Below are 26751 nucleotides of genomic sequence, written 5' to 3'. Positions count from 1 at the left end.
TCTCGCACCAGCCAGGGAAGTCGTGCACGCCGCGGGTCAGCCGCAAGAACGCAGACGAAAGACGCCGGAGATAACATCTGGTGGAGATCGCCAGTAGCGGAGCGCTGAGGTCCTGTGGTTCCTAGCTTAATCTCCCGCGAGTTGGTTCCTGGGCAATCCGTTTATTATGGTTCTAATGGGGGCGTGTAGAGGGGCGGGATGGGAGAGTCCGGGAGAGCGGGAGAGCGGGAGAGCGGGAGATCATCATGTGATGCATGATCTCACCTGGCTGCTACGTGCGGAGAAGAGCGTAAGCGTCTGGGCCTAATCCTCACCTGGGGGCAGATCATTGTCCCTTTGTCTGGGACGCCCGGTGATTGAGCCAGATAGTTCATGACCCGTGACTCATATGGGATTGAGGAGTGGGGGTGCGGTGCGACCAGAAGGCCGTAGGTCCATTGGTTTGCCAACGTTCTACCACGGTGCTGCTGGGTCAGCAGTGCATTACTACAGAACCTGTCACCTTTCCCTTGCAATGTGGAGCAGCAGTGGCGTAGGAGGTTAAGAGCTCACATATCTAACCTGGAGGAACCGGGTTTGATTCCCAGCTCTGCCGCCTGAGCTGTGGAGGCTTATCTGGGGAATTCAGATTAGCCTGTGCACTCCCACGCACGCCAGCTGGGTGACCTTGGGCGAGTCACAGCTTCTCGGAGCTCTCTCAGCCCCACCTGCCTCGCAGGATGTTTGTTGTGAGAGGGGAAGGGCAAGGAGATTGTAAGCCCCTTTGAGTCTCCTGCAGGAGAGAAAGGGGGGATATAAATCTAAACTTTCTTCTTCTTCTTCTTCTTCTTCTTCTTCTTCTTCTTCTTCTTCTTCTTCTTCTTCTTCTTCTTCCACTGAGCAGCAACCCTGCTCCAATTTAGGAACTGCTGCACACTCTCCAGAACCATTTAGAAAGTTCTCACATTTTTCGGGTGGTTGTTACGCTGCAGAAGCTGGAATAAGCTCTGAATAGCAATTGCGGGTGTGGGTGCTTGTACTCCTGGCCTTACCTTTGTTAAACCCCCTGTCTTCGAAATTGATTGTCTCCAGCCAGGGACTGGCTTTAAAAACTAGGTTGGAACCTGGGATGTGTGTGACAATCAGCGACACCTGAGAAGTATGAATGGTCATCTGAATCCACCCGCCAGTCTCTCTCGAAGACACAAGCGGCCATTGTAACAGGGCTGGGAATTCTGTCAGCTCGTACAAACCGCTTCGGTGTCTAAAGCATTTCAGCAGGTTTTTTGTGAGAGCCGATAAGTAGCTGGATACCCTCCCAATGGAAACAGCAGTTAGACCTCTGCCAGCAAGAGACGTGGGGCCATTTCATCTTTCAGCACAATAACCCAGGTTTAAAAGATCCTGGCCAGGAAGGTACCGATTTTATTTTTCCTGTCATAATCGCAAGGAAATTGACACATTCCCGTGCCTGTTTGGAGGAGATTATATTTCAGCAAACGAAGAATCCCCAGTGGGCAGCTGGATCCTAATTAATTTCAGTGTTTGTGTCAGATCACGCACTTTAATGCTTGTGATAATCATGCAAGAGGATTGGGTCTGTTGGCAGTTTTCGGCCTCATGACTCAGAAGGGATACAGTCCAGCTGTTGTAGACCATTCCAGAAGGGACATCTGCAAAGACTTTAAAAACATTCTCTATGGTCAGTAAATACCTCATAGCTGTTTGGCTCCAGCCAAGTTCAGTAAACACAGTGCTTTTTTTAAAAAAATGCCTTTTCTTTTGGGCTGATAGCTTAATACAGGGTGACAATGAAAAGACTCCAGTAAAAGATATTTTGAAGTAACTTGGAGGGTGTTGTTTGTTTCTTTATTGAAACATTTATATCCCTGCTTCCCTCATGGTTTAAGGCCACGTAAAAAACTGTATGTTCAGTACAAATCTGAGGTGATTTTGGTTTTGCCATGAAAGTGAAGCTGATGGCTTTCAAGTGCATTGGCTATGCTTTAGAGCTTGTCACTTTTGGGGAAAAGATAGCCATGGCATATTGAATGTTAAGAAGAAGAAGAAGAGTTTGGATTTATATCCCCCCTTTCTCTCCTGCAGGAGACTCAAAGGGGCTGACAATCTCCTTGCCCTTCCCCCCTCACAACAAACACCCTGTGAGGTAGGTGGGGCTGAGAGAGCTCCAAGAAGCTGTGACTAGCCCAAGGCCACCCAGCTGGCATATGTGGGAGTGTACAGGCTAATCTGAATTCCCCAGATAAGCCTCCACAGCTCAGGCAGCAGAGCTGGGAATCAAACCCGGTTCCTCCAGATCAGAGTGCACCTGCTCTTAGCCACTACGCCACTGCTGCTCCCTTCAGTCCTCCAGTAGCAATCTCTTGATGGTTCTCACAGAGGCGGAGCGAGGGGGAACTGCACCCGGGGCATGCGCCCCGCACCCCTGCTGCAGAACCGTCCACCCCAGAATGCCCCACCATGTCCCGGCCACACCCCCTCTGCTGCTCTGTCCGGGGCATCACTTCACGCCTCCACCTCGCCCTCTCTTTGGCGCTTATGCCACTGGGTCCTTTACAGCTCCCAAGGGATATTTGGCAGTATGGCAATTTCTACTAGAGCCAGGTTTTAGCTCCATTTGTTGGAATTCACTGTGGGTGGACAGCAGGACCCTGGAGGACATTAACGAATTTCACAGCGCCTGTAAAACCAAAATGTTTTGTGAGGTTTTAGTCGGGGCCGCTACGGGTTTTATTGTGTCCCACTGGCCCCTGATCTTATATCTTCTTCCTCTCCCACCCAAACAAGAAATTATAAAATTGGGACAAGATTAGGATCTGTAATATGGGCAGTGAGAATCTCAGAAATTTAAAATCGCCCTCTGTGACCTTTTTAAAATGTGGGAATGTTTTAATGTTTAAATTCTTTAATTGTTTTATGATTGTGGCTGAATTATGTATGTTAACCGCCCTGAGCCTGGCTTTGGCCAAGGAGGGAGGGGTATCAAATCGAATAAAATAAAATAAAATAATAAATTTTCAACCCCTTGGGTGCTCGGTTGGCTTTAAAGGATCCCATTCTGCCATGAATTCCCCAGATAAGCCTCCACAGCTAAGGCGGCAGAGCAAGAATCAAACCCGGTTCCTCCAGATTAGATACACGAGCTCTTAACCTCCTACGCCACTGCTGTTAAGGTGGCAGGGGAGGCTCAATTGCCCAGCGGAGACGGCTCACTCTGCATGTTCCCCCAATTAAGCTGTCGTCTCTTACAGGCAATTGAGCCCCCCACCCCACCTTCTGCTGCCACCCCCTCTCTGCCCTCTGCACCTCCCTCCTTTGTCCCTCCCTCCCTCGATCCAGCCTTGCTCGGCAAAACATCACCGTGGCACAATAGAGAGAAGCGTGAGTCACAGTCTAGGGAATCCCCTTCCTGACAGGGAACACAGCTGCGTCCTTGCTCCTTTGAAAAGGGAACGGCGGGGGTGAGGTACCGCATGTGCACAGCAGCTGGACAGCTTTGGAAATGTAGCAGGACGATAGGTCACTCATCGGCTGGGATGCCCTCCTGCCTCTTGTCTCCTTTCCAGGTGATTCAGCTACCGACTCTTTCCAGGGTGAGAACAGTATCCTGGCTCATCAAGGCCGATTAGTCAGCCCTCCAGTCAACACACCTGTTTCGATTTCCATCACAGGGAGCCAGCAGCCAATTTCCCACCAGGCTAGACTGGCACTTTTAAAAGCAGACTATCCTGTGAGTCATTAGGACAGGCTGCTATTTCAGTTTGAAATCAACACGCCGGGGGGGACGAGAAGTCGTTTTTTAAAAATCGGCTGAAGACAGCGGTGTGCGTTTGGGGTCCGCAGGGCAAAATCCGAATGTGATACCTTGTAAAATAGAATAATTGGGAATGGTCCCCGCCCCCCACCCCCCAAATCAAATTACAGCATTCCAAATTTGACATCTTTTTTACAGCCTCGAACAATTGATTTGGGTGTGGAGAACAACTCCGGGCATGCAATGCTATCACCTTTGGTGAAGTGAGGTGACGTAGAAGCCTCAAGCAGTGGGTTTTGGGGTTTCCTCTGCCCTTTTAGGAGATTTGTTAGTAGGATGCCATCTGTTGTGCTTGGTATCAATACGCTGCTAGGGGTTTTAATATATAGGGGTTTTAATATATATAGAGCCATTTTTAATTAATTCTGATATTTACCGTTTTAAATTGTGCTCTATTCTTATGCTGTTGTTCACCGCCCTGAGCCCTCCAGGGGAGGGCGGTATAGAAATGTAATTAATAAATTGATAGACAGACAGACAGACAGACAGACACTGTCTCATCTGTGGGCTCAACAAAATATTAGGCATGATCCAAGTCAGTTCAAGGATCCCCCTCCCCTCAACTTGCAATACATAGTCCACAAACTATTGTTTCTGAAGCTGTAGGGTTGGTTTGTGCTCGTAGAAATAGCAAGGACGGGTTTCAGCCTTCCCTCCTGTGTCATTTTCTCAAACAGAACAGTACCTGGGAAGAGGGGTGCCATTTACCTGCTCTAGGATGCCATGTACACTGACTATGACATGTGGAACCCTAAAGTGGGACAAACTGGACCTCCTGTGGCTGTTTCAGCTCTAGAAAATGCTATGAGAAGGAAAGACCATCTCCTTTGATCTGTCTTTGTGTGCCGATTGTGCAATTCAGGCAGCCATCTGTTGGCTATCCTACCACTTAAGGTGGCCCATCTGCCATCAGGAAACACTGCAAGGCTTGCTTGTTTTCCAGGGCTTTTGAGGGGATTTGAATGGCAGGCGTTTTTTAAGGAGAAGAGGGAGAGAAAGATTTAAGGTTGATTATTTTGGTTTTAACTGGAAATGTCTTTTGACGAATGTTGTAAGCAGTTTTGAAACAGAAGGAAAGGCAGAGTATAAATGTTTGGATAAACAAATAAATTCTTGACAACTCCAAGAGCTACTGTGTCAGACAACACAGGGAAACACTGAAACCCACGAACACTAGGACAGTTTCAACAAAAAGGAAGAGCGTCTGAAAATCAACAAAACCTGGCCACCAGTACTAAAAAAGCCAGCAAAACCAAAAACCAGGAACATTCAAATGCAACTGCAAATGAACTCCATCTGGACAATGTATTGTCGTAGCGCTTTCTTTATTGAGTCAGAATCAACTGTTGCTCGTTGCATTGGTTTTTCTAGAGCTGTGGTGGCCTAATGGTCTGGTAGTTTCTAATTCCCGCGACTATGAGATACCTCTGAAGATGCTAGCCACAGATGCAGGCAAACATTTGGAGCAAAAATTACCAGACCGCAGCCACTCAGTCCAGAAAACCCACAACAGCCAGTCCATCTAAACACATGCCAATGCAACTGCAGACGCAACCGCAACTGAACTCCACCCAGACACATGCAAATGGAGTTTCTCTGGCTACTAATAATAACACACCTGTGGAGGTGGACAAACATATCCTGTAATTACATAGCCAGCTCACTCCAAACTGTGCCAAGGAGAGAAAAAACACACCTTATCGTGACACACCTCTGAAGAAGCCAGGTGAAGATGCAGATGAAAAATTATCAGCAGAAGCTACCGGACCACGGCCACATAACCTGGAAAACCCACAATAGCCAAATGAAGGAAGGTTTCCTTCCTCAGTGCCAACCTTGTGAACAGTAACTTCCTGATAGCATTTGGAAATTATAGCTCCTGGATTAGATATGCTGTGATATATAACATTTAGTTCAGCTCTGTCTTTCCCGCCCAGGTGCCAGGGTACAGAACACTCTTTCCTTCATTGCCCAGGTGTTTTGAAACACAGCACAAATCATGGTCGCCCAGTAGAACTTTCAGAAGACTTTATGTGTATGTGTAGCATGCCATGCTGTGTTTTAGGACCCCTGGGGAACAGAGTGGAAAGAAGTGATTGGGTCTTGGAGAAAGATAGACATTGATGACCCTCGAAAACAGCAGAAACTTGTGGAGGGTGAATTTTCGTCTTCCATAGCGAAACGCAGTGGACGAACTTCTCGTTTTTTTTCTCGCTCTGTTTTCGGCCCTTCTGAACGATTCTCGTTTTTTTTCTCACCCTGTTTTAGGCCCTTCTGAATGACCCGCTGTACATTGGTCTGAAACACAAGAGGGTTCGTGGGAAACTGTATGATGACCTGATTGACGAGTTCATGCAGGCTGTCTCAAACAAGTGAGTGGAATGTTGTGTGGCCCATGTTGTTCTCCCTTTAACCTCTTTGAAATCAAAACAGCTGAAAATGAGTCAAGTAAACATTTCGCTTTCAGCTGAGATTCCAGCAGTATTGACAATCGCTTTTTTAATAATGGCCGTAATTCCATACGGGTGGCATCTGGGATGTCTTACCTCTTGTGCTTGAAGACTCCAGACAAGATTATTTATATCCGTGGAAATCTGATAGGAGACTAGCATTTCTTACAATTGACAGATATCATCACAGATCCTTCCAGAAGACAGAGAGGCATGTTTCCCCATGTAAACTCTTGCGACTGAAGGTTGGAATCCACTGATTCCATAAATGCGCATCTGGTCTGTATCAACTTGAGACTCTACAATAGCAGCTTATGTGATTGAATTCTTTCTCATGGACCAAATTTCCATGCACTGAACAATCTACATTTGATTGAGGTTCATTCTAGCTCTGCGGGTTTTCCCGGCTCTCCCAATATCTGGCTGTCTTGTACACTATAGTGATAGCAATACTGGCTTAGCTTGCCAGTCTGTTATAGGAATTACAGTGTGGAGTGATATAAGTCCTTCTTCTTCTTCTTCTTCTTCTTCTTCTTCTTCTTCTTCTTCTTCTTCTTCTTCTTCTTCTTCTTCTTCTTCTTCTTCTTGGAAGATTTATGAGATTAGGAGACAAGGAGAGATTCCCTCAGTTTCTGTAGATCCACATGACGTTTTAATATGTTGTTAGAACCTAAAATAGTTGGGTAAAAATGCATCAAGGTGACTGGCATGCAAGATCCAGCGAGATTGGTCATATTTTTTTTCCTACCAATTTTGCAGAACATTTTGATTTTACAAAGTTCTTTTAAAAGTACAATTAGTCTTGCTATTCAGGCTTCTGCATTCAGAGAAGGACCTGTGGATCACTGGGGAGACCTCCTGCCAGCTCAGACAAAAGTGGAATGCATCTGGACTCAGGAAAGGGAATAAAAGGAGAGCAATTATTCTAATATTCCAATCATTAGTGCCATCAAGCTGCTGTTCATGCTACTGTATGGTCAAATGTGGCGCAATTAGCTGCTTAATGATAGGCACTGCAGGCTAGTCATTATTTTTTTTGACTGACCGGGAAACAGATTTTGCCAAAGCCAACGTGAGATTTGTTATTAGACTTTATTATTCATAACAGTAATGCAATCTGTTCTCTTTGACGCAATACATTTTGAATTCCTGAACCTCCTTTTTTGTTCTGGTTTGGGGCCAAACTGAACATCATTGTAGAGATGAATTTGACTATTTAAAAGTGCCCTGTAGTTCAGTTGGACCACTTAATCTTATATCCTCAAGCGCTGAGACAGCTGTAGGACATTGTTTTAACAATTAAAGAAGAAGAAGAGTTTGGATTTATATCCCCCCCTTTCTCTCCTGCAGGAGACTCAAAGGGGCTTACAATCTCCTTGCCCTTCCCCCCTCACAACAAACACCCTGTGAGGTGGGTGGGGCTGAGAGAGCTCCGAGAAGCTGTGACTAGCCCAAGGTCACCCAGCTGGCGTGTGTGGGAGAGTACAGGCTAATCTGAATTCCCCAGATCAGCCTCCACAGCTCAGGCGGCAGAGCTGGGAATCAAACCCGGTTCCTCCAGATTAGATACACGAGCTCTTAACCTCCTACACCACTGCTGCTCCTAAAAAGGTATTGGGAGGGGTGCGGGATCAAGATCACCTGGTCCCACTATGCTGAGTGGCCCCGATCAGGATTGGACCCTTGTGGCATTTTTTAAATGGCAAAATTCTTCTCTAAAGTAGCGTTGGTAGCCACAGGTCTGGCCCATGGCTGCCTTAATGTCTAGTTAGATGCTCTGTGAAACTTTCTATAAGAAATAAGAAACTTTCAATAAGTTCAAGAAATAGAAACATGCTAATCTGACCCCTAGATCATCTCTTTACCCTGCAAACTCGCAGCCCTCCAGATATGGACTACAGTTCCCATCATTCCCTATTTTAAAATTAAATCCAATTTTATTATATTTATATTCTGTCCTTCCCCTTTCAAGCTCAAGGTGGCTTCCGACCTCTGAAATACCATCAAACATAAAACCACAAATAACAACAGTTAAAACCAGAGTATTCCATTGAGCCCAGGAGGGGACGGGCAGCGTATTCAATCCAATAAAGAAGTAAAACCCAGATCTCAAATAAAATCAGATTAAATTAAAATCCTACTGATATAAAAAATAGAGGGGAGGAGAAGAGGGAAGCCATTTGGATGGTACAGCCGTAGCTGCCCCAACCCTAAGCCTGGTGGAACAGCCCCATCTTATCGGCCTTCAGAATTTCATCACATTCCAGGTCTTGCTAGATGGAGCGCTCCACCAGGTAGGAGCCAGGGTCATGGCATCTTTTGGGCCAGAGACCATCAGTAGGTTGTTATTTGCTGATCGCAGCATCTGACATTGCTGGGAGAGGCAGTCCCACAGGTAACATTATAGATTAGAAGAAGAGGAAGTGTTTGGATTTATATCCCCCCTTTCTCTCCTGCAGGAGACTCAAAGGGGCTTACAATCTCCTTGCCCTTCCCCTCTCACAACAAACTCCCTGTGAAGTAGGTGGGGCTGAGAGAGCTCCGAGAAGCTGTGACTAGCCCAAGGTCACCCAGCTGGCGTGTGTGGGAGTGCACAGGCTAATCTGAATTCCCCAGATAAGCCTCCACAGCTCAGGCGGCAGAACTGGGAATCAAACCCAGTTCCTTCAGATTAGAATGCACCTGCTCTTAACCACTATGCCACTGCTGCTCCTGTACTGTACTATGGCCAGAGATTATGCATCAGATCACATGATGAGGAAAGACACTACATTGAAAACAGATTTGCTGGCCTAAATGGTGACTCTTCATCCAGATCCTCTTTCCCTTCCTTGACATTTTAAATTGCTGAACCATGGGATCTCAAGTGATGCTTCACCTGTTGATCATATCCCCCGTAGCGTGGTCTGGGATTAGAAATATCGTAGGGTGCTCCACTCAAGAGCAAAATGGGCATTGCAAGCAGGAGTTGGCTTTTCCGGCAGTTTGCAAAACTGTAGTATCACTGGTATGAAGAAGGCTGGTTCCTATTAGGTGAGGAAGCTTGCACCATTGATTGACGGTCTCTAAAGGTTAAAGTTTAAAACTAGCCCTCGTTGTACTCACACCACTGAATGCCGCTGAAGCAACACCTCTTCTTTTTAAGTGCCTTCACACCGAGGTGCCAGTCAAGATTGGATTTTACCTGCCAGCTATTTAAAAAGTTATGTTCTCGTAGTAATTCCTCTCTTTACTTGATATTAAGAACCATTGATCTCTTGATATTAAGAACCATTGATCTCTTGATATTAAGAACCATTGATCTCTTTGGAAATGTGCTTTACTTGATATTAAAAGAAGAAGAAGAGTTGGATTTATATCCCCCCTTTCTCTCCTGTAAGAGACTCAAAGGGGCTTACAATCTCCTTGCCCTTCCCCCCTCACAACAAACACCCTGTGAGGTGGGTGGGGCTGAGAGAGCTCCGAGAAGCTGTGACTAGCCCAAGGTCACCCAGCTGGCGTGTGTGGGAGTGCACAGGCTAATCTGAATTCCCCAGATAAGCCTCCACAGCTCAGGCGGCAGAGCAGGGAATCAAACCCGGTTCCTCCAGATTAGATACAAGAGCTCTTAACCTCCTACGCCACTGCTGCTAAAAGCCATTGATCTCTTTGGATCTTCATTCCATGTGACACAATTGAACTAACTCCACTCTGAGAGCCAGCGTGGTGTAGTGGTTAAGAGCAGGTGGATTCTAATCTGGAGAACCGGGTTTGATTCCCCACTCCTCCACCTGAGTGGCGAAGACTTGTCTGGTGAACCAGATACGTTTCCACACTCCTACAATTCCTGCTGGGTGACCTTGGGCTAGTCAGTTCTCTCAGCCCCACCTACCTCACAAGGTGTCTGTTGTGGGGAGAGGAAGGGAAAGGAGATTGTAAGCCACCTTGAGTCTCCTTACAGGAGAGAAAGGTCGGGTATAAATCCAAACTCTTCTTCTTCTTTGACCATAGTGGACAGTATTGTCCAACTCTGGCTCCAGCTATCCTGAAAGTCCTGGCACGTTTTCACAGCCCCGCCTCCTCTTTAGATTGATGGGCATTTGAGAGATCTAATTGGCTGCCCTCCCACACTCTTGCAAACACTGTCGCTGAAGTCTCATTAAACTTTCAACTCCTCTCTCCTATTTCCGTTCCCGTCGCAGCCCGTTTTGTGAGGGATAATTGTGAAAACAGGAGCTTTGCCCGGTTTATCAGCCTGCCCTGTTTTGACAGTTTGCAGGACATTCTGAAAGATCCAGTGAGGCAATGCATTTCTTTTAGCGGAGGAAGGCGGAGGAAGAGAGGAATGGAAGAGCAGCCTGCCAGCAAGGAGAACATTACTTCATATTTAACTCCAAAACCATTAGCTTCGCTGGAATCAAGGGAGTACAACGCTGTCTTAAGTGCATAGTTAAGAGTAAGGCACGAGACCCTAGAGAGCCGTTTGCTTGTCAGAACAGACAATATAGACCTCTACGGACCAATAGTCTGATTCAGCGTTACGGCAACTTCATGTCTTCATATGTTCCAGAGGTTAAATCAGTCTGAACTGCTGTAGAATAATGGCTGGAGGCCTAACTGTGTGTTTCCTCCAGTTTGTACCATCAAATGTGTGTTACAAGTTCTGTCCTGGAATCCCAGGCACGTGAGGGCCTGATTTAGATTGCGACCATGGCATGCAGGGAGAGGGGGCTTATGCCTTCCCTCCCATGCTGTTTTCTTGACCTGCAACAGCCCTGAAGGACTGCCGATTGCCCTAATAATAATAAGAATAATAATAATAAGAGGAGGAGGAGGAGTTTTGATTTATATCCCCCCTTTCTCTCCTGCAGGAGACTCAAAGGGGCTTACAATCTCCTTGCCCTTCCCCCCTCATAACAAACACCCTGTGAGGTGGGTGGGGCTGGGAGAGCTCCGAGAAGCTGTGACTAGCCCAAGGTCACCCAGCTGGCGTGTGTGGGAGTGCACAGGCTAATCTGAATTCCCCAGATAAGCCTCCACAGCTCAGGCGGCAGAGCTGGGAATCAAACCCGGTTCCTCCAGATTAGATACATGAGCTCTTAACCTCTTACGCCACTGCTGCTCTGTGTGCACTGATAGGATCTGCCTGTTTTCCCCCATGGGGCAATTAGCACCTCCCCAGGGATGTTTCAGGTTAACAAAATGGCTCAGGGGAAAGAGGCTTAAGATACGTCTACACGTTGCAGTTATGATCCTGTTCAGGCCTACACATGCCTTCAAAAAAGATATGTTTGAACAGTTCAGCACACAATATTTTTTTATTATTGCTCCTCCAAAAAAGTCACAGATGTAGAAAATAAGACTTGCTGTGGTGCCCCCTGTTGGCGGGGCTCTCCAGTTCCTCCCTCACCAAGTCAGCCTCAGAAGGAGAGGGAGAGGAGAATGAATCCAGTCCCTCTCCACGCCGGGATGCCAGCTTCCCCACCTCCGCCTTTCTTCCTCCTCCGAAGCCAGTATCTTTTGCTCGCCTATTTTGAGTAGGGGAGTTGTGCCTCACCCTCCTTCTCTAAGGCTTAAGGAGGTTAAGAGCTCGTATATCTAATCTGGTGGTCTAATTGAATGGCTACTGATGTCCTTAAGGGACCATTTCCTAGTTTTAACAGCAATAATAATAGAATGCCGTCAAGTCACAGCCAACTTATGGTGACCATGTTATGGTCCATGTTATGATTGAGGTGAGATCAAGCTTGGGAGAGCCATGCTTATCTCGCCCTGATCCCAGGTTCTTTTCCCTCCAATGACTCCAGGCCAGCTGAGTTCTCAAAAATTTATTGAAAAACAGAAATAAAAGAAATAAAACATAAATGCAGTTACAGAGATTGCTCAGCTGAATACATTCTAACGGTTCTGTTCAGACCTCCTGCCAAGAGATGCTTCTCTTAGCCCATGGTAGAATCACCTGGTCTTTGTTCTTTAGTCTCCAAGAAAACTCTTATTACTGCCATGCGGTTACCCAAAGCCTTTGAAGTGTCTTATTTGGGCATCTTCCTGTCCTGGGTAAATTTCCATGGCCTTTTGGTTTCCCCATTCGGAGATCAAAGACCCTTTTAACACGTATGTGTGATGCTGCTAGATCTACAGCACAGTTCCATCACACACCGTGGGATTTTCAATGCAAGAGATTAGTAGAGGTGGTTTGCCATTGCCTTCCTACGCATAGCAATCCTGGTCTTCCTTGATGGTCTCCCACCGAAGTTCAGACCAGGGACAACTCTGCTTAGCTTCTGAGCTATGATGAGCCTAGGGCTAGGCTAATCTAGGCCATATGTCTTCATCCTTTTTGGACCAGAGGACAGATTGCCAGCTCCAATCCACAAACAGAACTTGCTTTGTATGCCATATATGTTCATTGTTCTCCTCTTTATGCCTTTTCCCTTCGCTTCTCTCCCTCTTTCCCATTGCAAGAATGTTTAAGTCCCTTGAAGAAGAACAGTCTCAAATACTCCCAACTATGCTGGATACTTTCCAGCGGGGCTTAGTGAGGACTGGATCCCATCCCATTGTTTTCAGTAGGGTTTAGCGCAGATCAACGCAAATCCCGTTTATCTCCGTAGAACAAAGGCCAAGTAATAAACCCTTGACTGGCCTGTCACTTTAGACTGCAGATAGGCAGCCTAAATGCTCTTCCAAACAAGCAGATTCCCTCCATATGGAAAGCGCAGAGAAGGCGAAGAGAAGCGTTCTGACATCAGAAGGGTTCTAGCCTGGACTTCGACATGCTGGGAATTTTTTACGCAAGTGACCTGCCCCCCCCCCCCGCCCCCAACATATTCATGATATGAAATGATTCAGACCCAACCCCAACCCCCCCCACAACATATTCATGATACGAAGTGGTTTAGACACACACACACACACACAAGAACATAAGAACATGCCTGCTGGATCAGACCAGAGTCCATCTAGTCCAGCTCTCTGCTACTCGCAGTGGCCCACCAGGTGCCTTTGGGAGCTCACGTGCAGGATGTGAAAGCAAGGGCCTTCTGCCGCTGTTGCTCCCGATCACCTGGACTGTTAAGGCATTTGCAATCTCAGATGAAGGAGGATCAAGATTGGTAGCCATAAATCGACTTCTCCTCCATAAATCTGTCCAAGCCCCTTTTCATGATGCGAAGTGGCTCAGGCCGGGCAGAGGTACACTGAGCACTAAGTCTTGGCCCTGACTACTTGCTGATGAATTGTAAACATTCGAATTGCATTAGTTGTCTGTGGATTGATTTTGACCATACAGGAAGAGCAAATGATCCAGTCCCTTCCAGACACAGTCCCACTTCAGACAAATTGATAGTTGATAGTTCCATGGGAATGTCAACTCAATGAATGGCAGCTGTGAAAAAGGCAAACTCTATGCTGGGGATGATTAGGAAAGGAATTGATAATAAAACTGCAAGGATTGTCATGCGCTTATATAAAGCAGTGGTGCGACCGCACTGGGAGTACTGTGTTCAGTTCTGGTCGCCACATCTTAAAAAGGGTATAGAAAAAGGGCAGAGAAGGGCAACGAGGATAATTGAGGGATTGGAGCACCACAGGAGGTGGTGATGGCCACTAACCTGGATAGCTTTAAAAGGGACTTGGACAGATTTATGGAGGAGAAGTCGATCTATGGCTACCAATCTTGATCCTCCTTGATCTGAGATTGCAAAATGCCTTAGCAGACCAGGTGCTCGGGAGCAGCGGCAGCAGCAGAAGGCCATTGCTTTCACATCCTACATGTGAGCTCCCAAAGGCACTTGGTGGCCACTGCGAGTAGCAGAGTGCTGGACTAGATGGACTCTGGTCTGATCCAGCAGGCTCATTCTTATGTTCTTACGTTCTTAAATTTGGAAGGCTACCCCAGATTGTAAAAGATAAGAAAATCATCCCTTCACCTAGAAAAGTAGGGTGTAAATCAAGAAGAAACTGTTCTGCCTAATGGGCTAGCTTTCCACGTGGAGATCAGAAGCTCTCCCCAACTTGTAGTTTGAAGTGACAGAGCCCAACATGAACTGGACCATTAGTGGATGTCAGAATGATTCTTGCATCATTGGCTAGCTAAGAATGTGTATTTTTTTCCCTCCATCCACGCAGATGCTTGCCCTGCTGTTCATTTGTTCTGCTGGTTCTATCATGCAAACCGAGGCTGACCTTTTCCATTTTCAAGCATAAAGAGGCGAAAACTGTAGGAAAGCTTCGTTTTTTCTTTGAAACGTGCACCAGTCAGCGTTGAGCATTTCAGGAGGAATTTGGACATCAGATATTCCCTCTATAAATGTCAGCGCCCGTAGCATGAAGAGTTTACCAGGGCAGTTGAAGCAAGCCCGGCTGGGGGACCTTCCCTTTATAGCTCTCCAGAAGTTGGCGGGAAACCAATTGCTTTGGAATTGGGATTTCAGAAAATTTTTTACAAGTGTGGATTCTTCAAAGCCCAATATAGAGCATAGGAAGATGCTTTTTAAATGCCTTTCTTGTATGTGTGTTAAGGACTCTGTGGCTTGGGTCCAGGACCATATTATCCATAAGGGCGAGTAGGCCGAAGCCTACAGACCCCTCAGGGACTAGGGGGCTGTCAATTTGTTTTTGCTGAGGCACTGTTACCTGTGCCCTAGGGCTTCAGCCTTTCTGACAGGTACTGACTAAACAATACCTGACAGGTACCTTTCTGACAGGTACTGTACAAAACGATTGAGAGCAAGTTGCATTATTCTGCATGTGCGGATGGGCCATAGAGCAGTGTCTAACACTGTGTGGCTGCTACCTCAGTTTTCAAAGCACTTCACATTTACAACCACAGCAGTCTTTACCACAGCCCTGCAGCGTAGGCCAGTTTGTTCTGCACATCCCGGGCCTCTTGTATTTTGCATTTCCATTGATCAGAAGACAGAGGGACTGGGCCTCATCTCTGGCCCCAGCTTTCCCTTTCCTACTCTGGATCCATGCTCTCGCTAGCTCTAAATGGCGATAAGTTTCCCTGTAGCAGGAAAGTGGTGAGGCAGGGAAAATATACCGGGTCTGCTCCCATGGTGATTGCATGGCAGCAGGGTCCCCCCAGGATTTAAAAAAAGAACCGCCAAACTGGCGATTTTTGAATATTCCAGGGTAAGGGAAATATCATGGGGCAGCACTGGGGCAGACCCGCATTTGCACCGGGAGCTGTGCAGAATTCATGGTTGAACTGGGATATTTTTCTCACTCATCCCGGGATATTTTGACTGTTCGGAAACACCCTACATCATCCTTAACCTTTTGAGCTCATGTTGAAGTTCTGGGCCAGTTCTCTACATATCTTCTAGACCTGATATCAGCCACAACTTCTACCTCAGGACCCACTTTTAATTATTTTACCACATGGCTGGTCCTTCCCCAACTCTGTTTCTCTCCTACTCTTTTCACCTCTTCATGAAAGTCTTCAAACAAAACCAAAGAAACTTTGGTGGTGCCTCTAGTGAAGTTAAACTTCGGTATAGGTAGAATCAAAATATGTGTCATAACTCTCCCATTGAACAACAAGGGACCTAGACAAAGGCCCATTCCGCACATGCAGAATAATGCACTTTCAAACTGCTTTCAGTGCTCTTTGAAGCTGTGCGGAATAGCAAAATCCACTTGCAAACAGTTGTGAAAGTGGTTTGAAAACGCATTATTTTGCGTGTGCGGAAGGGGCCAAAGTTTTGTGGAGCAGGGGCGCAATTCTCTGTCAGGGAAACATATAAGCGTCATCAACATTTGGTCCCAGGCGGTGCATTCCATTATTAGTCATGTGGGGGCCACCCCCCACACCCCTGACTTTGAGATGACCTGGTGCAAAAAAAATTGTTTGGTCATGGTGGGGGAGGGCCACCCATACGGAGGTGGGGGGGTGGCGGTGGAAAACTCAGATTTTGCGCCGGGCTACATTTTCCCTAGACACACCTCTGTTGTGGAGCATGGGAGTATTGTAGAACCCGAGCGAGGTCTTGATGCTGTTTGTAGGGAGGGGACGTTTTATATAGCATGTCTCAGGATAAGCTTCCAAAAAGACTCGTACTTGTCTAAAAAAATGAATAAGATGAGGGATGGTTTTTGCAGAAGGCCTGTTCTTTTCTTTCTCTCTCTCTCTTAAAAGTAGGACATTTGGTGAAACATGACCGAGTTGCTTGTCCAGATCTTCACACAGAGGCCGTAAATGCGCCTTCCTTTGTATCCTTGCTGACAGACACTTTTTAACACTGGAAAAAATGGTTAATAAAGATCAACAAAAAAGTCCTTCCATCCGCGACAGGTGGACAAAAGACAGGAGTCCTTGAGGGAGCCTCTCTGAATGGGGTTTTCTATGGCCTTCGCACCAACCAAGCACAACGTGTCTGGGTCTGGTTTCTGATTTAAAGCCATAGGTGTTTTCTCTGCTTATTCACATCAGATTTTTCAGACAGCATCCAGAGCAGCTGGACAAGCAATTTTCTGCCCCAAAGTTCTCTTGCAATACTGGGAATCCCAAAGGCAATGTAGTTTTTTAATACACTGTGGCCACTGAGGCCTCTTCCTATCAACATGCAGAATGATGGTACTTTTCAATCCAACTTTCACAAATTGTTTCGGTAAGTGGGATTTTGCTATTCCTCAAGACAGTAAAAAATCCAGCTGCAAAGTGCACTGAAAGTGGATTGAAAGTTCATTATTCTGCGTGTGCGGAAGGGACCTGAGTCTCATATGTATTTAGCACTGATTACGAAAACACTTAATGAGCAATTTGAAGTGGGGCCTACATTTCCCATCTGGCCTACACCTGCTACCAGCATTGCCATTGAGTCCTTATGGACATGGTGCTAGAACAGTGGTTCTCAACCTTCCTAATGTCGCAACCCTTTAATAATACCGCTCTCTGTGGTTGTGGGGATCCCCAACCCTAACATTTATCCATTTTACAGATGGAGAACACTGATGCAGAGAGAGTCTTAGGGCTGACCTCTGTGAAAGGGTCGCTTTTGACCCCCCAGTAAGCGTCACAATCCACAGGTTGAGAACCTGGGCCTTGTGCTAGGAATCGTGTTTGAGTTCCTGGCAAATATGGTTTTCTAAATCTTCCTGGAAAGAAGACAAGGTTAAGGCCCCTTCCGCACATGCAGAATAATGCATTTTCAATCCACTTCCAATGCACTTTGCAGCTGGATTTTACTGTGTGGAATAGCAAAACCCACTTGCAAACAATTCTGAAAGTGGATTGAAGGTGTATTATTCTGCATGTGCGCAGAAGGGGCCTAAGGGAGGCCTGACTTTATACAGCAGTCTTGGCACGAATAACAAGACATCCCTCAAACACTGTTCATGTTTTGTTTTGTTTTTAATATCCAGGGTATGGGATGAATTGCCTCTCATCTCAGCTCTTTTTGGAAGACTTTAAGCCATAACGCCTAACGCATTCCTGACATTCTCTCCAACAAGTATCGGAACCGATACTGCACATTCAATGACGACATTCAGGGTAAGAGATGCCATCATCCAAGCCCTGAGCTATGGCTGTAACCAGGGCTAGCCTCACCACACCCTGAGGTAGGGTAGCTGCGGACTCATAGAATCATAGAATAGAATCATAGAGTTGGAAGAGACCCCAAGAACCATCTAGTCCTTGAGTCTGTAATTCCTCAGATTTCTCCAGATGTTCATAGACTACAATTCCCATCAGCCCCTGCCAGCATGGCCAATTGGACTATAGTCCATGAACATCTGAAGAGCCACAGGTTACAGACCACTGATCTAGTCCAACCCCCTGCCATTCAGGAATACACAATTAAAGCTCTCCTGACATATGTTCATCCAGCCTCTGTTTAAAAACCTCCAAAGAAGGAGATTTTTAAAGATTCCCATGGCTTCTGGCAGAGCCCGCTGCCTAGTTAGTTAGTTAGTTAGTTAGTTAGTTAGTTAGTTAGTTAGTTAGTTAGTTAGTTGCTATACCGCCTGTCCCCTCTCAGACTTGGGGCAGCTTACATCGAACATACATATATAACATCATAAAAATTACAATAAAATTGTAAATTCTTCAAATTTAAAGCTCTACATATTTCCTCTCAATCATGATGGTGATTTGATCTAGAACCCACTTATTTATCTATTTTGGCATTTCAAAGTATCTGTAATACTCTCTTCCAACACCAAACTTCAAAGAAATTTACTTTCTTCCTGTTCAGTGGTTTCTAAAGTAAGTGGGGCAAGGTGTTTCTCCTTCTACGCTAAGGTGCGTAGCAAGCTTTTAAGACAGGAACAGTAGATATTAGGCATGGTGGAAGTTTGCCAGTTAAAGCACATTAAGATGCATGAACGATTTTGGCATTTCTCCCTCTTTTTTTTCTAACAGTTCATAGACAAAAATTAATCCATCCGAATTGCACGTGAATCATTAAACAACACAATTAGGGTTATGCAGCCAGCCAACACAGCTCTGCTTCATTAACTAATTGGAGGGAAAACTGAAGTCAGAGCTTTCAAATTGGTGGAAAACAGAGAGCCCAGTTTACAAAGAAGATCTCTTCAGCAGGGCTGCGCCACAGTTTGTTTATTTATATCTTAAGCGTGACCTTGTGGGATTAACCAAACACTGATTAGCCAACAGTTTGTGGAGAGCAGCTGCCGTCTGTTCCTTGCTTGGAGATCCGCAGACTGTAATTCCACCAGGGCCAAGACTGTATTACTTTTGGGGGGCTGTTTTTGAGTAACCAGAGCCCGGCCCCACAATCCACAGACACGGAGGATTAGAAACACATTTGAAGGGGGGGGAGGATGCATTCCAGTCTCTTCGTCGTCGGATAAAGGGTTTTGTATGCTTTCCCATCCTATCTGTAATCGCAGTTTAGGATTATGAGTAACGGCACACCCAGTCTCGCAGGACTGTGCACTTCTCCAAACCACTTCGTAACGCAGGCTGAGTCACAGCATCCACCGTGCTCCCTTCTCCCCCTATACTTATTCAGTCTTTAAGGGGACCAAAATTTCTTGAAAAGTTTCTTTGACGGAGTGGCTTCCAATGTAAATGCAGTTCGCTGGGTGAATTGAAGAAGAAAGGTTAATCCCTGGCTCCGCCTAGAGGATCAAGGAGTATACAACAGTTAAGAACATAAGAACATAAGAACAAGCCAGCTGGATCAGACCAGAGTCCATCTAGTCCAGCTCTCTGCTACTCGCAGTGGCCCACCAGGCCTTTGGGAGCTCACGTGCAGGAGGTGAAAGCAATGGCCTTCTGCTGCTGCTCTACTCCTGAGCACCTGGTCTGCTAAGGCATTTGCAATCTCAGCTCAAAGAGGTTCAAGATTGGTAGCCAAAGATCGACTTCTCCTCCATAAATCTGTCCAAGCCCCTTTTAAAGCTATCCATGTTAGTGGCCATCACCCCCTCCTGTGGCAGCATATTCCAAACACCAATCACATGTTGCATGAAGAAAATGGCACAGGGTGAAGAAAGTTCATTACCCTCCTCCAAGAATTATTTCATCAGATATCCCTACCCCACCCCGGTGAGCAGCTGGTCCTTTTGTTAATGAAACCCATAGGCATCCCCCTCTTGGAATAAATGACCCTAAAGGTACGCTACATCCAGTGTTCTGGACAATTAATTTAGTTTAATATGGATTTGCTTTAGGTTTTTGCCCTCTAACTTTGCATTAAAATTGCCCAAGGGTCATCACTTTCATTTAGAGGGAGCTTCGGTATGAAGCGAAGTGGTTAAGTGCTTGCACTGCCACTCACATGGTCAGGAGTTCGAGCCCCCTGTGGGTCAGATATCCTGGCAGCTGGCTCATGGCCAACTCAGCCAGCCAGCCATTTCTTGGTTGGTAAATGAATACCTAGCTCATAGCTAGGGGGTAAAGAATAACCAGGAAAAGCAATGGCAACCACTCCTGGCACAAAGAGGCTTGTCTGCCTATAAAAAGTTCACTGCCTCGCAGGTAAATCCTCCCAGGGTTGGAACATTCGACTGAAGGGAAACTTTTACTTTAGTTCGGGGACCCAATGCATCTATATAATTTGTAAAAACGCTTAAATCACTGAGGGCCAGTGTGGTGTAGTGGTTAAGTGTGGTGGACTCTAATCTGGAGAACTGGGTTCGAATCCCCACTCCTGTATATGAGCGCAGAGTCTTATCTGGTGACCCAGGTTTGTTTCTGCACTCCTGCATCTGAAGCCTGCTGTATGTCCTTGTGCCAGTCACAGTTCTGTCCAAACCCTCTCAGCCCCACCTATCTCACAAGGGGTCTGTTGTGAGTAGAGGAAGGGTAGGCGTTAGTAGGCCGCTGGTGTCATCTTTAACTTGAAAAAAGTATACATATCCATATTTATTTAATGCTCGTAGACAATCATGATCAAAAGGGGGGTGGTACATTTATACATAGATAATGTCTGAAATTCATATATAAAAAGTTCAATAAAAAATTTCCTGTACGGTTTTATAAAATTTACATAGCTTTATAAATATACGTGATGGTACAATTAAAATTTAAGAAATAGCGCCATTGAATTCCATAGACAGAATTTTCGCTACTACCAAAGTCACACTTTCATCTCTGGCCCCTTCCGCACATGCAGAATAATGCACTTTCAATCCACTTTCAATGCACTTTGCAGCTGGATTTTACTGTGCGGAATAACAAAATCCACTTGCAAACAGTTGTGAAAGTGGATTGGAAGTGCGTTATTCTGCATGTGTGGAAGGGGCCTATCTGCTAATAACTAGGCTCTGTTTTACAGCAGGGCTCCACTTTTGGCTATGTCTAATAAGATCAGCCATCTGAGTTATTTCTCTCCAGTATCTGTTGAGCAGAGTTCTATCTGTTGAGCAGAGTTCAGAGTTCTAGCCCCTCATGTTGTCCTGCACACTGGCTATCTATTGGACCATCTGCCAATCCCCTCCCTTCCCAGGGTTTGATCACTGGTGTTGGGTGCCAGACGTCTTCTATTATTAATCAAATTATTTATTGAAGGCTACTACTGCTGCCGTAGTTTTATAGTTTTAAGGCTTTGTATTTTAACTGGGATTATTCAATTTGTCTTATTGTATTTTTGTTTGTTGTGCACCGCCCTGAGCCCGCTGGTGGTAGGGCGGTTTACCAAATCGAATAAATAATAATAATAATAATAATAATAATAATAATAATAATAACAACAACAACAACAACAACAACAACAACAACAACAACAGCAATAGCAATAGCAATAGCAATAATAATAATAATAATAATAATAATAATAATAATAATAATAATAATAATAATAATAATAATACACACACACAATAATAATAATATCTGTTGGAGTAGAGTTCAGGAGTTCTAGCTCTTCATGTTGTCCTGTACACTGGCTAATCTATTGACCATCTGCCAACTCCCTTCCCAGGGCTCTGATCACTGTGCTTAAAATAGATCGCCTTCTATTATTAATCAGCATATTGAAGGCTACTTACTGCCACGAGTCTTTATAGGTTTTAAGGGTTTGTAATTCTAACTGGATTATCCACCTGTCCTATATTGTATTTTGTTTTTATTGCAATCACCTTTATCTGGCAGGTAGCTGCCTACCAAACCTAAATAAATAACAATACAATAAATAATAATAATAACAATAATAATATTAATAACAAATAAATAAAATAACAACAACAAATAGAATACAATAAATATAATAGCAATATAATAGCAACAATAATAATAATAATAATAATAATAATAATAATAATAATAATAATAATAATAATAATAATAATAATAATAATAATAATAATAATAATAATAATAATAATAAGTAAGATCATGTTCTCTGTACTCTAGTCTAGCCTCTTGTTGGGGAATGACATTTTTTTAAAAATCATCGCATTTCTAGCCCACCTTTCGTAAAAGGGTTCAGGGCAGCTTTTCGTGAAAACCCGCCCCCATTTTTTATCCCACTCCAGGAACGTAGTTTGTCGTAGATACCGCTGGTAATTTTACAGCCTTTGAGGGATCATCAACTTCAAGAATGCTGTCGGACCTCATAAACTTGTTCTCCAATGAGCCGGAGAAGCAGGGCTCCCCATGTCCTATCGTTGGGAAGGACAGGCAAATATCACCGAATCTGATGCTTAGCCCATCAAGATAAGCTCTAAACCTCCTGTCATTCCAGCCAAGAGGGAAAGAGCTGCTGTCACCCAGGATCGCCCCCCGCATGCAAAAAGATGCCTTTATGGCCCTGAATTGTAGTCCTCTCCTGTTCTGAAACAAACCTTCCTGCAGCGTCTGGGCTTTCGCCCGAAGGGGACTCTGGATCTTCTCCCCTTTCCTCTAATGATTCTCTGGTTGTGTTTCTTGTAGGCTGCCTTTTAGGCATCAGCTTCACCTGATTGTTAAGCGGCCCCCCGGAAAGTAAGCAAGCAGGGCATCTCTGCATGTGAAGAGGCTTATCAAAAAAATCTGGATGGTAGACTCTAAGGGACTCATTGTCGTAAGGTAATTTTGTATGTATGGGTCCTAATTATGCTTCAGAGCCGCGCCTCTGTAGAAATTCCTTCTTCAGTTTTACTATAGCAAAGCGCTAGTGTAACATTTTAAGACGGTTGGGGAAGAGTTTTGATAATAATTTATGCAAACTTCCAAAATGGCACCTGCAGTAGGAAGTATGTGGCTATTTATACACTCTGGGTGGGCTGGCCCTACCACTGAGTTCTCCTGTTATGTTCTGACTCAGACTCTCTGATATGTTTCGCTGATAAGTTTTCCTCTAATTTCCCAAAACTCGGGCTGCACTCGCAGACTGTGAGAATCCCCTTAATCTCCGTGTAAAAGAAGCAACGTACATGCGCCGAGATGCCACACGCCAATCTCTTCTTGGGCCTTTCTAATTCTGGCCTACCTTTCCCCACTTCTTGCTCTCCATTTGAGATTGATCAGGAGGTGTAGTAATGGAGTGATGGATCCTGTCAGCACAATAACACTGGAGAAAAGATGTCAAAATGACAGCAAGCTAAAAGTGGCGGCAGGCGAGCAGGAGATAAGGAAGTGGTGGGGTAGGTGCAGTAGTTCCAACCCATTATGTAAGAGAGTTCATCGGCATGGCGGAGAGGCCGAAACATTTGAACAGCAAAGATCTATCGCTGGAGGAATGGACTCTTTAAATCCAGTGAAATAATACTAGACAAAAGATGGGAAACAAAAAAAAGGTCCAAAAAGTACTTGCCTGCATTTTGTGTTTCTCGCAGGGCAGGAGTCACCTGAACCACGAGAAGGAGACGCCTTTGCCTACCTACCTCACCCTGTTTTGAAACCCTCGGAGAAGCGGTGCGGGTGAAAAAAATCAAGAACCGACAGCCCTTGATTGGTAACCGGTTCCTTTCCCTTCTATTATCATTCTTGCGCCTTCCCCTCTGTGATCCCAGGGCATGCTTCGGTCTCAGCACCTTAACTTCAGTTTGGTATGCAGGAAGTCCCCCCTTTGTTCTAACTTCAACATCTCCAGTTAAAATGGACAGGTGGCAGCTTCGATTTTGCTAGGAAATTCCTGCTAGAAACTCTGGAGAGCCGTTCACTAGTTGTGGGATTGTTCTTTAGGTGAGTAGCTGTAAGTTAGAAGAAGAAGAGGGCTCTGGATTTATAACTCCTCGGCTTTCCTTCTCCTGCAAGGAGACTCTAAGGTGTATTTAAGTAAGCTCTCTTTCCTTCCTTCCTCTCCTTACAACAGACAACTAGCAAGAACATAAGAACAAGCTCGGCATTGGACTGTGACTAGAGTCCCATCGAATTCAGCTCTCTGCTACTCGCAGAGGCCCACCATTGCGCTTCGGAGCTCAATGCAAGGTGATGTGAACACAACGGCCTTCATGCGGCTGTTACCCCGGATCAAATTGGTCTGTTAAGGTATCGGTAATCCCAGACGCAAGAGGATCAAGATTGGCAGCCATAAACTGATTCTCTCCTCCACAAATCTGTCCAAGCCCCTTTTAAAGCTGCTTCATCCAGGTTAGTGGGCCATCACCACCCTCTGCAAGGCATATTCCCAAACACCAACTCCATGACGCTGCGTGAAGCCAGCGTTTCCTTCTTAATAGTCCCAATTCCTTCCCCAGCATTTCTAATGGATGCCCTCTGGTTCCAGTATTGGTGGAGAAAGAGAGAAAAATTTCTCTCTGTCAACATTCTCAACCCTGGCATAGCTAATTTGGATAGATCTCTAACATATCCCCCCTCAGCCGCCTCCTCTCCAAACTAAAGAATCCCAAACGCTGCAGCCTCTCCTCATAGGGAAGGTGCTCCAGTCCCTCAATCATCCTTGTTGCCCTTCTCTGCACTTTTTCTATCTCCTCAATATCCTTTTTGAGATGCGGCGACCAGAACTGGACACAGTACTCCAAGTGCGGTCGCACCACTGCTTTATATAAGGGCATGACAATCTTTGCAGTTTTATTATCATTTCCTTTCCTAATGATCCCCAGCATAGAGTTTGCCTTTTTCACAGCTGCCATGCATTGAGTTGACAGTCCCATGGAACTATCAACTAAGACGCCTAAATCCCTTTCCTGGTCTGTGACTGATAGCACTGACCCCTGTAGCGTGTATGTGAAGTTTGGATTTTTTGCCCCTATGTGCATCACTTTACATTTTGCTACATTGAACTGCATTTGCCATTTCTGAGCCCACTCACCTAATTTATCAAGGTCCGCTTGGAGCTCTTCGCAATCCTTTGTGGTTCTCACCACCCTACATAATTTGGTATCATCTGCAAACTTGGCCACCACGCTACCCACCCCTACTTCCAGGTCATTTATGAATAGGTTAAAGAGCACTGGTCCCAAAACGGATCCTTGGGGGACACCACTCCCGACATCTCTCCATTGTGAGAACTTCCCATTTACACCCACTCTTTGTTTCCTGTTTCTCAACCAGTTTTTAATCCATAGGAGGACTTCCCCTCTTATTCCTTCATTGCTGAGTTTTCTCAACAGTCTCTGGTGAGGAACTTTGTCAAAAGCCTTTTGGAAATCCAAGTAGGCAATGTCCACCGGTTCACCCCTGTCCACATGCCTGTTTACACCCTCAAAGAACTCTAGTAAGTTTGTAAGACAGGATTCGCCTCTGCAAAAGCCATGCTGACTCTTTCTCAGCAGGTCTTGCTTTTCTACATGTTTTATAATTTTATCTTTAATGATAGATTCTACTAATTTACCAGGAACAGATGTCAAACTGACTGGCCTGTAATTTCCCGGGTCCCCCCTAGATCCTTTCTTAAAGATTGGTGTGACATTGGCCATCTTCCAGTCTTCAGGGATGGAGCCTGATTTCAGGGATAAGTTGCATATTAAAGTGAGAAGATCAGCAATTTCATGCTTGAGCTCTTTAAGAACTCTTGGGTGAATGCAATCTGGGCCAGGGGATTTGGTAACATTTAGTTTATCAATGGCTGCCAGAACTTCTTCCTTGTCTATCACTATCTTCGCTAGTTCCTCGGATTCGCCTCCTAAGAAGCTTGGTTCAGGTGCAGGAATGTTCCTCACCTCCTCTTGGGTGAAGACAGATGCAAAGAATTCATTCAGCTTCTCTGCAATCTCCCTGCCATCTTTTAGCACACCCTTTGTTCCTTTGTCATCTAACGGGCCTACCGCTTCCCTTGCTGGCTTCCTGCTTTTGATGTACTTGAAGAACTGTTTGTTGCTGGCCCCTTCCGCACATGCAGAATAACACACTTTCAATCAGTGGTGGGATCCAAAAATTTTAGTAACAGGGTGGGATTCAAACAGTGGCGTAGCGCCAATGGGGCTGGGCAGGGCATGATGGGGGCATGGCCGGGCATTCCGGGGGTGGGGTGTTCCTGGGCGGGGCTGTGGCAAGGATGCAGTCGCTGCGCCGGTCCTTGAGCGGGAAACGAATGCACGCAGACGCAGGCTGCCACGCACGCCGGTGCACCTCCTGCTAGACTGCTTCAAATTCTGCGCGCTACTGCTGAGAGGAGGGGCGTCACTAAGGCAAAAATCACATGGCAAAATCACCAATTAGTCACCCCCTCTCGGCACACACAAATAATTAGTAACCTACTCTCGGGAACCTGTGAGAACCTGCTGGATCCCACCTCTGCTTTCAATCCACATTCAATGTACTTTGCAGCTGGATTTTACTGGGCAGAATAGCAAAATCCACTGGCAAACAATTGTGAAAGTGGATTGAATGTGCATTATTCTGCATGCGCGGAAGGGACTAAAGTGCGTCTGAAGGTTAGTCAGGAAGCATCAAGCACTTAACCAGGGAGCGCTCAAAACTTCCGAAGAATAGCCAGGAAGCATCAAGTTGACACTAATACAGGGCACCTCAGAATCACACACCACTTTTGAGTTGCACCATCCTTCAGCTTTCCCAGCTGTGGAAAAGGAGAATAGTCTGACTGGAGCATCTGTGAAAATATTTCTCCCCTCAGCTGTGAAGGCAGAGGTGTGGCTGCCTTGCTCAGAATTCCCTCCTTGAATGCAGCTGCTATCTAGAAGAAGAAG

General features: G+C 45.6%; 1 protein-coding gene across 1 annotated transcript in view; it reads left to right on the top strand.

Moving 5' to 3' along the window:
* ME3 (malic enzyme 3) overlaps window positions 1-26751 on the top strand; it is a 148321-nt gene that overhangs the window by 6742 nt on the left and 114828 nt on the right. Inside the window, 4 exon segments of the mRNA XM_048493278.1 lie at window positions 6083-6186; window positions 8153-8164; window positions 10144-10152; window positions 17643-17743. Of these exon segments, the coding sequence (XP_048349235.1) occupies window positions 6083-6186; window positions 8153-8164; window positions 10144-10152; window positions 17643-17743 (226 nt within the window).

The sequence above is a fragment of the Sphaerodactylus townsendi genome, linkage group LG04 (assembly GCF_021028975.2).
Source record: "Sphaerodactylus townsendi isolate TG3544 linkage group LG04, MPM_Stown_v2.3, whole genome shotgun sequence".
NCBI classification, from domain to species: Eukaryota; Metazoa; Chordata; class Lepidosauria; order Squamata; family Sphaerodactylidae; genus Sphaerodactylus; species Sphaerodactylus townsendi.
Note: the sequence above shows the minus strand (reverse complement) of the source record. Positions and strands in the feature narration are given on the sequence as shown.